The sequence below is a fragment of the Macaca thibetana genome, chromosome 5 (assembly GCF_024542745.1).
Source record: "Macaca thibetana thibetana isolate TM-01 chromosome 5, ASM2454274v1, whole genome shotgun sequence".
NCBI classification, from domain to species: domain Eukaryota; kingdom Metazoa; phylum Chordata; class Mammalia; order Primates; family Cercopithecidae; genus Macaca; species Macaca thibetana.
In genome coordinates this window covers 97,381,101-97,394,327 of record NC_065582.1, presented here as the reverse complement: position 1 = coordinate 97,394,327, position 13,227 = coordinate 97,381,101, and the positions used below count along the sequence as shown (strand labels likewise).

At 32.3% G+C, this 13,227-nt stretch overlaps 1 protein-coding gene across 4 annotated transcripts in view; it reads left to right on the top strand.

Annotated features, from left to right (window-relative positions):
* The window catches only part of CCSER1 (coiled-coil serine rich protein 1), a 1,438,304-nt gene extending 1,425,363 nt beyond the window's left edge, over window positions 1-12,941 (top strand). For 2 of the 4 annotated variants that reach the window (XM_050790436.1, XM_050790437.1), the window contains exon 12: window positions 10,288-12,941. In XM_050790436.1, the coding sequence (XP_050646393.1) occupies window positions 10,288-10,773 (486 nt within the window). In that variant the 3' untranslated portion in view covers window positions 10,774-12,941. The remainder of the gene's footprint in view (window positions 1-10,287) is intronic. The other 2 variants (XM_050790435.1, XM_050790438.1) reach the window with 2 other exon arrangements.
* The last annotated feature ends 286 nt before the right edge of the window (window positions 12,942-13,227 follow it).

Sequence of the window (13,227 nt, the reverse complement as noted above, 5' to 3'; positions counted from 1 at the left end):
AACACAGAACAAAATATCTTCCATGTACTACTCTAAGAATTTTTATATTTATCCATCCTTTTTATTCTGTAAACTTAACAGATATAATTTCTGCATATCCATCGTTCATGATATTTGCTGAAATATAACAAAGTGGCTGACATGTACAATTAAATATTCCAGCAAAAATCTTTTGGATGTTGTTTTTATTACATCAAATGCAGATCCTGTGTCTATGCATGAAAATGAAAGGCGATAGGTTCTGCATGGAAATATCAAACAGTGCTTTAGAAAATCTTGAATTAGTTGTTGCCTTTACCATTAACAATCTTTATAATCTAGGACGAGTCACACAGTCTCTCTAGTCAGTTTCCTTATAAAATCAAGGTATTAAAATACATTAACTTTAAAGCCTCCCTTGAATCTTGAATTATTTAACATTATATCAAAAAATAAAAATATTCATATTTTCAGTGCGCAAGAAGATCTTTGATATTAATAAAATGAAAATAATTGACATTAATAAAATGAAAATAATTGACATTAATAAAATGAAAATAATTGACAATTATTTTAGATCTTAGCAATTGTAAGCTTCATCTGACTCTCATATTTTGTGCTTTGTTGATTTTTTTTTTCTATTTAAAAATCAATTTTAGATCTTTTTAAGGATGACTAACTTTGAAGCTGGTGGCCCATCTGTTTTCTCTTTGTTAGCAGACTTTTTGAGGCTACTCTGAGTTTGTAAAGAAAATGATTTGCTTTGATAAAGCAGCTTTTCAAGAAGAAAAAAAAATAGCCTTAGATTTTTTTTTCACTCTATAGTAAGTGTTTCTAACACTCATAAACTCATCCTAAGTAGGAAAAAAATGGTTGGCTATTTGAAAAATTGCTATTATTAAATAAACCTCTTATCTCCAAGGCTCAATTCTTTATACAGCAAAAGAATGTATTTTTGAAATTCTATGCTTCTTTAAAAATTGGTTCTAACTTGTATGTAATGATATTCTGACCATAACTTTTTTTACTATAATTAATTCCCCGCTGTGTCTTATTCCTTATTTATACTATGTGAAAGAATTTCAAAAAATTAGGTGCATATTACTTCATTGCAATTCCCAGCTATTCTGTGTGTTTTATACTTCTATACACGTTAGCAATGTTATTTTCATGTTTTAAATTCTTTGAAAGACTTTTAAGTAGTATTATGTTCACCAAACCATCATGCAGAAAATGTAGGTCCTTATTCTTTGTCACATCATTGCCTTGTATATGTCCCCTGAATTTCCTTAAATGACATTTGTTCAACCTAGAATTGTGCATGTTGCTGAAGGAAAACATAACTTACGTCAATTATTAAATCAATTATTAGTAAGAGCCTCAGCTTTCCATGTATAAAAATACCTTTGAAGTAAGGCATCGAAAACCAATCTTAATGTACATTTACAAGAATAAATTGGGATAGTTTGTATGAAAGCCATTTATAATATTTTAAAGTATGTGACAGATGGAATTCTGAAATTACCCGTATTGTTTGTAGTATCCTCCAAAATGTGCTATGTATTTAGTAATATATTGTCTTTATCAGTGGGTCAAGCTTATTCCTCAAAGTAGTTTGCATTACATTGTACTGATATAAAACAACAGATTAATGTTATGAAATTGCTGTATTTTCATTTCACTTCCTTGCTCATATTATCTCTTAGATTAGGTAAATATGTTACTTTTAAAAGTTTCCAAGCAGAGCATACAGGGTAAAATTACTCGTAAGATAGAATCATTTAAGCAAGAAATTTAGGGCTCACATTATTTAATCATGGTAATAAGGACTAAAAAAAAAAGAGGTATGAACAATAAGTTTGATTCTTAATCAATTTAATGATATACAGTATATTTGTTTATTCATTTATTAGACTCCAGAAATATTTCTACCACATAAAGCCACAGCGACTGGCTATAAAGCCTATGAATTATTCACGCAAGATATTATGTGAATCTAAAGACTTTTTTTGAGATTATTTATTGAGTACTACTCTCATTTAAGAAGCATTTTATTACATAATATGTGCTAGGTGTTGGGCAGCAGGGTGTCTAGACAAGAGGCTCTTTTTTTTTATGTTTTGCTATACTAAGCCACTACAATTGTTCACTATTCTGCATTCCTATGCAAACACAGAAAATTATTTTCTACTCCTTTCCCTCAGGCATATAAATTTAACTTAAATCTTTAACTCATTCTTTCATTTAGAAATCACGTATTTCTGGAATACCAGTTGTGCAGAATTATATTTTCATAGATTTCTTCTGAATTGAGTCCTTAATCAAACTCCTGTTATTGCTTTTATAAGCAATAATTGTCTGAAATTCTCGTTTAAATCACCTTTTAACTAAAGAGAATTACTGACACAGAGTGGGTGATTACACATACACACACGCACACTCTCTCACACTTACATTAGTGTTAAAGACAACTTATTGTTCTACAGGATTTGGTTCTGCCTAGAGTTCATTTACTCTAATTATAGACAGAACAGTCAAAACATACACCTAGTGGCTTCTGGGAAAACTGTTGTATGTTTTTACTTTTCCTTTGAAGAGAGAGAGGTGCTGTGATTTTACTCTCTTGGGAGCTCTGCTGGCCTTATTAGTATTCACCTTGCTTATCTCATGCATGTCTTCTAATCCTGTTTGAGTCCTAAATGCCCACCAGTAGAATTTAGTATACCCTAAAGAATTTAGAAGCGAGGTTGAACCAGAAGAAGTAATTTCACTCTGCACAATGTGCTCCATTCCACACCTCTTGGTAATTTGTGCAATCTGAAAAAAAAAATCAGCTCCTGTCTGCCAGAACCTTTGGATGTTTCTTTTTGGTGATTATATCAACTTATTACAGGGCTTCCTGCTTGCAAAGCAGTAACTACTTCTTTACACAATCTCTCTGTAGTAGAGTGTTTCCTAGACCTTTAACAGAACTCTTTATCACTGAAAACAGATTCCACATCTAAGACTCCAAACAGACACAGCAACGGTGCCAAAACCTTTTGAAGAGAAATTCTATTTCTCAATGATGATAGGAAAAGGGCAGTCTGTTATTTTTAAATGTGGTTTGAGTCTGCATGGGCCCTTTAATGGTTGTACTTGAGAAAGAGGCACATTTTAGGAGTGCCTATTTACTTTACATCAACGCATTACATTGTGAAACATCAAAAGGAGCATTTACTTTTTAAGTAGTTTACAAATGCTTTCATAGTCTATTACTACACTGGATTGATTTATATAAAAGAGATCGTTTTTTAAAAATGAATAATTATAAGGATCCAGAAGAATGACTGGTATATAACAAGGATTATATGTGTTTGCAAACTAAGTAACATAGAAATTGTTAAGGCTTAATTTCACTCTCATAATGGCTATAAATGATAAAAGGATAGAAATTGATGTATAATGGTTTTCTTTCTTGATATGTATATCACTGATCATTTTTATCTGTTTAATTTAGGGAAGCATTGTAGTTTAGGGCAGTGGTTCTCAACTGGAGGCAATTTTGCTGCCATCCCCCACCCCTGGGGGACATTTGGAAATGTGTGGAGACGTTTTTAGTTGTCACAACTGGGTGACAGAGAGGTACCCTGGCTTCTATAGGTACAAGACAAGGATGCTACTAACATCCTGCAATGTACAAGATGGCCCCAGTAACAAGACAATAAGTAATACATACTTAAACATACAGTACATAAAATGAAAATGCTTGTTTACATTTAATATTTATTGATAAATTTCAATATTTTATTCGGTGAGTAATAATATTTGTACGTGCTTTTATTCAAAGCACTTTTCTTACATGTAATTATATTTAATAGTAGAGAGATAATGGCTTCTTGATATGACAGCATTGCATGTTTCTGTTATTCCGCCTGTAGGTTTTTGTTGATGTATTTATAATTAATTAAATTAATATATATATTATAGAGTGTATTCTGTCATTTGTTTTACTGCCTCAGCTTATACATTTGTCATTTATTTTCTGAAATAATGAAGTGATCTGCTCAATCAGTCTCCATGCAAGTAGACCAGCATCAAATGGGTCAGTCAGTTGCTGAGTTTTTATTCTAAAGAGTATCTTGCTACTACTACTAAATTACCAAAATTTATTATTTTTATAAATTAGAGAATATTATGACCATTGTCATTTATATTTCAGAACTTAAAATATTTACATAAAATAGAAGATAAAGGAGTTGAGTTAAACATATTTTAATGTGAGTATTTTTATAGCTCTGGATTTTACCCAAAGATGTGTGTACCCACCATTTACATTTACACAGCGGGGCGGGGAAGCAATTAAAAATTGCAGCCGTACAATATCTCCCTTTCAATTCAATTTTTACAGTATTGACAAAATACACTGAAATGTTTTGTTTTTTTTTTTCATTTGCTTTGATATCTAACACTGTAGATATAATGTCATATTGCTTTGGTGGTTCTGAAAGATCTGTTCGATAAGCCATTTTAATAAGTAAAGTCCAGTAGATTATTTTCCAGACTGTGTAAATATTAATGGAGTTCTTAGTAAATGCCAGGTGCTTGTAGGACATGTGTATTCAACATTGAACAAGAAAGCAGTGTCCCTGCCCTTATGAAACTTATATTCTATTTGACCTGGTGTGTTAGTCCACTCTCACGCTGCTAATAAAGACATACTTGACTTAGGAAACTTACAATTATGGTGGAAGGGGAAGCAAACATGTCCTTCTTCATATGATGGCAGGAAGAATTGCTGAGCAAAGGGGGGAACCTCTTATAAAACTGTCTGATCTCATGAGAACTCATTCACTCATGAGAATAGCAGCATGGGGGTCACTGCCACAGAGTCTCTCCCATGACATGTGGGGATTACGGGAACTACAACTCAAGATGAGATCTGGCTGGGGACACAGACAAACCATATCACCTGGGTACCATAATGGGTAGAAGTAAAAGTGTCTATTCTCGGGAATAAAATATATAGTATTCTCATTGTATATCTTACTTAACCTGCAGGTCTCATTAACGGGAAACCATGAGCTTATTCAGAATACACACTTCTCAGTGTAAATTACCCATACAAAAGTTACTACTTAGCTTTTACTACAAGAACTGTAACAAGAGTAATTCTGATTCACTTTAACATAATTTACTATTTATCTACTCTTTCAATTGAATTCACACTATAAAGTTGATATTTTCATTAATCTTTCAAATTTTTTTGGATTATTTTTCTAAATGCAATACCAGTTTTCCTAGGTGGATATTAGGGATTGTTTCAGTTTCTCTATTCCTTTAAGAACAATTCTTGTTGTAAAGCAATATTTGTTTTTTTGTTAAGTGGAGAACATTTGCAGGAAAAATATATTTTAAAGTCAGTGAAAATAATCATATTCAGAGTTCTTATCTATGCAAGCAATTATAACAGAATAATTTTGCCTGATAACATTCATGGCAACTGCCAATAATTTTTACAAAAAAGGGAAAAGGACTTCAGAAAAAATGATAAAACATTATTAAACACTCATTAATCAGTGATTGAAGTATTGCTCCCCTCCCCCATGAATTCTATCATCATATCATCCAACCTTAACAAATTTGGGCTTTGCACATTGGCATGATTATTGTACTTCTATTTTTCACCAAGAGACAAGTTTTTAATGTAATAGAATCCCTAAATATCAGAGTTCATTTTATAATCAAGGCTTTTAACCAGGTTGCAGTTGTAATGGAGTTAAAATTGCCCATGCAAGTGTGAATTGTGTCATATCTTCATGTTTTCCTTTCTTTAATTGAGTTATATGCAATTTTGGTGCTACATGTGTTACTAAAAATGTTTTTGAAAAGCTTACTGTATGTGATGTCATAACAAACATAATTTTGTATACAGAAAGCCAAGAAAAAAACAAGGTATAATTTTAATATTAATGAAATACATATTTGTAACTGTCTTGCTTTCAACTCCATGCTTTTTTCTTAAGTAAAAACCCAATGCTTTATGAAATCTAGAGAGGGAATATACCTATGTGTTGATGACACTGAATCATTGAGAAAGATGCGAAAGGACTGTCAAATGCCAAGCAAAGCAACTGAACACAAAATAAATTGCAATGAGAGGCTAGTGTAACTTATTAATGGATCACACAGGATGAAATAAGTGAATGTGGTTTGTTTATTTGTTTTAAATCAGCATCAGGTGTTTTGTTGGTTTTTTGTTTCTTAGTGGTGTATTAAATAATAATGTGTTTTAAAATTAGTATTTTCTTGCATTTGATGAAATACAGGCTATATGCTATTGTAAAGAAATGAGAGGAAGACAATTAAATGGTAACAATGAACTGATTTTATTATAATGTGCACACTTGACTGATTAATCACTAGATTTTCCATCCTTTCATCCTCATTAGGAATTCTACGGTTAGGCAATAATCTAGCTGCATGACAACTAAATTGTGCAGAATCTGACATAATTACATGAGTTTCAGGAGGGCTTAATTCTGATTTTGAGAAAGATGTGGCTAGACACATGCATTGAACTTTACTTTCAGGGATCTCAAGTTCTTCAAAGTAATAAACATCGATTAACATCATGATATGGAAATTATTTTCCTCTGGGCCAAGGCAATGAAATCCAAATGTGTATGTATATATGTATATATACATATAAATATATACCCAAATCTATCTATCTATCTATCTATCTATCTATCTATCTATCTATCTATCTATCTAGATTCCCATCCTCCCGATCCAAATATATATGCCAAAATATATTTTAATATTTTATGTCAAGAGGATGTTTCCTATGTATTTCTAAACATATTCCAAAACATGTAGCATAAAATATATATTTTAAACCTACAATTTTAGAATTGGAAAGCAACTAAATGATTGTTAGAGTTTCTTCAAGATCTAAATTCTGTTGTCTTACATTTTATTCACTTGATTCAATGGACTTAGAAACCGAAGCCCAGAATAATTAATTTATTCTTCATTCCATGTTACACAGTTCAACCGTAGCACAACCAACATTACAGTCTTTTGGCTCGAGGTTCAGTGTTATTTCTATTAGCTCAAATTGTCCTGTAATATATTAAACACACAATAGGATAATTAGTGTAGTGGATGGTATGATATGCCTCCTACTTTTCCCTTTCTCTGCCTCAAACAAATACACTTTCAAGACTGAAGTCTATTTTTTTCTGTTGCTGAGAGTGTTGACAACTGATAGCTCTCAAGTAAATTTCTCTCCAAGAATTTCCCTGCTGGAAAAAAAAAAAAAAAAAAAAAAAAAAAAAAAGCAAAACCAAAAAACCTACTCACCCACCCAATACCATAGCCCCTCCCAGGGCCTGCCAAGTCCAATAACTGGATGATGGGATATAAGACTCTTGTCCACTTGCCTGAATTGGAGACAACTATTAAGAACCATCCCAAATTCAGACCTCACTGTGTGATCAGTTGAGCTAGTGTAATTGCACAGAATTTAATTTCTCACTCTGCCTGACTCTGCTTTCTTCATTCTACATAGTTGTTGGCCTAAGAACACTCCACAATACATTTCTTACAAATATCTGTCTCAGAGTCTGTGGTCTGTAGAACCAAACTACAACAATAAATATAAAATTACTTGAATTTTCTAGAGAAAATGACTTTGCTTTATAAAATACAGATAAAAGTGTTCCAAGTGATTAGCTTCTAAAGGATGAAATAAATACCTCTCAAAGTAGTTTCAAGCTCTGTTAGTTACATTATATAGTTACTGTGATGATGATGATTATCGTTGTTGTGATTAAGGTGACTACATTCCAGGTATATTAGGCATTTATAATCAAGCATATCATTAAATAGTTATAATAATCCTTTATGAAGATATGGATAAAAATATAAAACTTCATTTCTTAGATGAGGAAATTGGCAGCTTAGGAAGCTTATGTAACTTGCCATGTTCACTAAACTAGAAAGTGTCTGACTTGAAGCTGACTTAAGGTAGCATTTGGGTCTTATATGAACAGCACTCTTTTGCATCATGTATGTAGCACCTTGTCCTCAGTGTGTCCAATAAATATTTATCACAAGAATAAATGAATTCATATATATCTGACCAAACCCATACTATTAACCCCTACACAGTGCAATCTCTTATGTACAGTATGAGCTTTGTAGCTAATGGTAAACATCACAGATAACTTAAAAAAAAAACAAAAACCAAGAGCAAAAAAACTAACATGTCAAAAACAAACTATGCCAAATAAACATAAATGCTTGATTTAAATGTGTATTTTCCTTTAAAAAAATGAGAGTAGGAATCCCTATCTTGCTTCTTTTGATAGTAAATCCACGTGCCTCCTAATTACCAGATATTGTACCAGGGAAGGGGTGCTGAGACTGCCTGTGTGACTGAGTTATTTGATCCTTTTCAATATGTCTTTTTAAAACTGTATATTCAATTTTATGTAATATGCCAGGAGAATTAAAATAGTCACATAAAGAAAACAATGAATATTTCCTCAAAGGTAATCTTAAAATAGTGGAAATGAAGTCTACACCTACAATTTTTACTTTCCTAGGCAGCATCTGTTGAAATAGAAATGAAAAAGAAACTTAACCAGTGGTATTATCATTATGGACTTATTACTGTTGTGTTCACCTCCAATTTTTTCCACAATATTTCATAAGCAGCACCCATGATATGTCTAACATTTGGCCACAGATATTGAGCACAAGGTTGATTTGGGGGTTGGTGGGTAACAATTAAATAACATGTAAGTTTACAGGGATGAAGAAAAAAGAAAAGATCACATTTCTAATAGGTCCATAGCCTAGAGTGTTGGACAAGAGCCAAGAAGAAGAAAGTGAGCTAGATAAGTTCCCAAATGACAAAAATTGAATCAAAATAGTTGATTCCTTTTACTCCTAAAAAGTCTGAGGCATCTCTTGTGAGTCTTACAATATTTCCTTTCTACACCAAATTACCAGCGTACCTATGTCTACTCCAAATCTAAGGAAAAGTTAAAACAGCATATTAGAAGTCATGGGGGGGGGGGGGTCTGCTGTAAGTAGCTTATCACAACAATATAAATAAGTAAAGATGACATCACAAACATCAAGACAATAAAAAGGAAAGGCCTGGGTAGCAAAATCCTTCCCTCTGAAATCACTGAGCATAAGTACGCCCTAGGTGGGTCTTTGTTTGGTAGAAAAGAAAAGGAGGGAGATTTATTTCAATAATAATCATTTTGAGGCATTAGCTCATATTACACTATTTTTCTGCATGTAATTAAGAAAAATGTGATGAAGTTTTTAAAAATTCCCATGAAAATACTCGAGGAAGAAGGAACTGGTAGATAATCAAGCAGACGGCCTGTCCTACAGTAGCTTAGGATAAAATCAAACTCTGTGCTACAATCTTCCAATCTGTATAATGGAAATAAAAGAAGCTACCTCAAAAGGCTCTTGTGAAGAGTGAATATATAAGAGCAATAGCAGAGTGTTTGAAATATAATACACATGCAATAAATATTATGTATTATCTCAAATAAACTTTATTCAGCAAATATTTATTAAATGGTTAATGTGTGCCAGGCAATTGTGTCAGGAAGAAAGAGTAGAAATGAAGAACTATGCCTTGTTTTTATTACTAGAGTATACAATTTTTATGAGCAAGAAGGGGGCATGGACTTGTGGACCTGATATTGATTAACAAATTGCATCCAAAAGTCTAAATGAACCATGTATTGAAATTCTATTGGTCTTCTTAAGTTATTGTAGTTACTTGGGTGTTTTCAGTTTCTTTAATTTCTCGCTTACCACTTTGGTGATACAAATCATGATACTGATAATTCTATAAACTCTCTTGTCATATATTTAAATAACTATAGCATATTAAACCAACAAAAACTAATGGCCTCATATGTCTATATTCATCACTTATTAAAATAATCTGTATTTTCATACCGTGGTATCTCTTCAGATCAAATATATCTTCCACCTTTTACTTAATAAAATAATCTGTATTTTCTGTGAAGCTATATAATTCAAATTTAGTAAATTAGATAAACAAATATCAAAGTGCCTTTTAGAGTAAATTAACCATTTAATCACTATCTGTAATAGTATTGCACTGGAAAATTTAATCTCATGGATAATTGTATTGATAATTTTATAAATCTCATTGAAAATTTAGGGGTTCAGACACAAATGTATAAATACCACTCTGTATTGTATGTATGTTATGAAAGTGTTTTTTTAAAGACATCTTTTTCTTTCTGTGTCTTACCATAGGCTACATATCGAAATCGAATTGTGAGCCAAAATCTCAGCACAAGGGACAGAAAAGCAATGCATACTCCCACCGAGGACCGTTTTAGGTATTCGGCAGCGGACCAGACAAGCCCTTACAAAAACAAGACCTGTCAACTCCCAAGTCTCTGTTTAAGTAATTTCTTGAAGGACAAGGAACTAGCAGAAGTTATCAAACATTCAAGAGGAACTTATGAAACCCTCACTTCAGAGGTTACACAGAACTTACGGGCCACCGTTGGGCAGAGCTCTCTGAAGCCAACAGCTAAGACAGAAGGGCTCTCCACGTTCTTAGAGAAACCAAAGGACCAAGTTGCTATGGCCCGACAGCATTCGACCTTCACAGGCAGGTTTGGACAGCCACCCAGAGGGCCAATCTCTTTACACATGTACAGCAGGAAGAATGTGTTTCTCCACCACAATTTACACAGCACTGAGCTGCAGACCCTAGGCCAGCAGGATGGGTAATTAAATCACCCTATTCCTGTCTTTGGGTAGGATAAAGATGGTTAGTGTTTCTCGTGCATAGTTCATATTAAAATTGTCATGTACTTTTTCTTACATTTTAGTTATAAACAAAGACTTGTGTTGTTGGATTTTTTTTCTTAATAATAAACAAAGACTTGTGTTTTTTTTTTTTTCTCCAAGAGTGAAAGTTTGAGCATGTTAATTGAACTAGGTTGCATTGCCTTGAAGACTCTACTATATATGTGTATAATAAATGGGACCATCATGATCGTTTAGATAGTCCATAATTGATCGACTTTTTACCTCTACCACTTACTGATATGCATTAAGGTTTCAGAAGATAATGTCAAATAGCAATCCGTTCACTGTTAATGGCGTTACTATAAAAGTAGACCTGATGAACAATAGATAAAGGAATTATAAATAATTTTAAATTACATAGTTAATAGAAGGAGGAAAAAAGAAGAATGTTAATGTCTTATATTTGGTGGTATATTTATTTGAAGAATGTGGCTTGCTTGCATGTAACCTAGAGATATGTCTGTCTCTATTACATACATTCAAGCTCATCTTGTGATGCTAGTAAGGGGAAAATGGCTGTATCTTATTTTCCTTTAAACATTTAGTTCATACTAGTTCACAAAGGATTTCAGACAGAGTAATTGCTATCCAAATAGAGAATGACAGCTCTGATCTTTGAAAAATTTTGCTTTTAGTTTTTGTTATTGATGTTGAAGTACCATGACATAACACAAGGTGATAAAGTTGGTCAAATTTTGTCAAATGATGCATAAAGACTGACATGCTATATTCTTTGAGCCACTGTCATGGCATTTTTTCAAAATTTCAAGGATGAAACATTCTAAGAAAATTATTCTTTTTCTTTACTTTCCTTATTTTTTAAAATGTTCTTTTTTTACGTAGATCCAGTTTTGGTTTATGTACATCAACCCATATTTATAATTTTATGAATGGAGGAACAGAAAGTTGATGTTTTAGTAGCCAGTATATAATATTCTGACTATGCAGAAATCTAGATTTAGAACAAAAGGTAAAGTAAATGTGAACATTGGCAATTTGATCTTAGAAATCAGCTTCTAACGGGAATATTTAAAACCCATTTGATGGCAAATATTTCTCATTGACAATTAAGGCCCAAATATGTTATTATGTCTTATATACTTATGTGCACATGAGATAGATCAATATATGAATTGATCTATGGATAATTCCGTCATGTTTAATTAGTAGCAGAGCAGAATCATAGAGTACAATTAAATACATAAATACATAATTTTTAAAAGACTAATAGGAATCAAGGCTGCAGTTTTCTTATACACATCAGAGCTGTTAAGTATATCCACATTAGCCATAGTTCATGCAAATTGAAACTGTCATACCTACTGCATGATCTGTTTCCCTTGCATTTTCTAACAGACAGAATCTGTCAGCGTGCACAAGCAAGATGAATAAAGGGAAATTGAGATAGCAGTTTTAGCATGGCATCTGACACCTTGCTTAAATTAAAGCTATGTGCAAAATGCATCTCTTATTATAAAAATGTATTTGTGCTCTGTGCTTTGGGGAAAAGCCATTAGACACCCCACTCCTGAGCTTTAACTACTGAACTTTGATACATTTGCAGACTTTGATTGGAACTGATAAAGTAAGGAGTCTAGTTGATATGTTGTACTTATAATTTTAGTTTTCCAAAGAAACACACATGTGCATCAAGGCAGATGTTTGTCAAATGCTTTCTTTCTTTGCGTGTTTGTAATTCTGCCAAAAGAGAACAATACACACTGCAAATTGCTTGACTTAATGAGATTGCTATCTAAAGTTCCCACCATACTTTGGAAGCTATAACGTTCATGCAGATATACACTTTGGGCTGGGCAATATTTAAGAAATGATAGGAAAATAGAAAAATGATGATTATTAATTGTGGAATTCAGCTTGATTTGTCCTAAATGTTGGTGTCTGTTGCTAGAGTATTTTAAATCTGTAAATAAATAAGCATGATAAAATAATCAAGGATTTTTTCCCAGGATATGGAAGAACTATGTATCACAAATAATGTTTTTGATTTGGACTTTTGGAGTTGATAGTTTTGTTTTCCTGGAAGATAGACTTTTGAATTATACTTTATAAAAATAATCTATTTAAAGAAGATCTGTCATTTAATAGACATTTTAAGAGATGTTTTAAACACTAGTATTTTCTTGAAAAATCTTTTTTAAAGCTGAATCATTCAAAAGAAAACCTGGATTAAACAGTTCGATTTTAAAAGGAAGGGTATTTTTTGGAAATATCATCTTAAAGCTGTTTTGTATCAGTATTTTCAGCATTGTTATAATATTATTTGTAATACTAAGTGTAACTCAGGCCTGGAGAAGGTGTAAGCCCACTATGCTAGTGTACATCAGTAACTGTAAAGCAGGGGTTCTTTGTAAG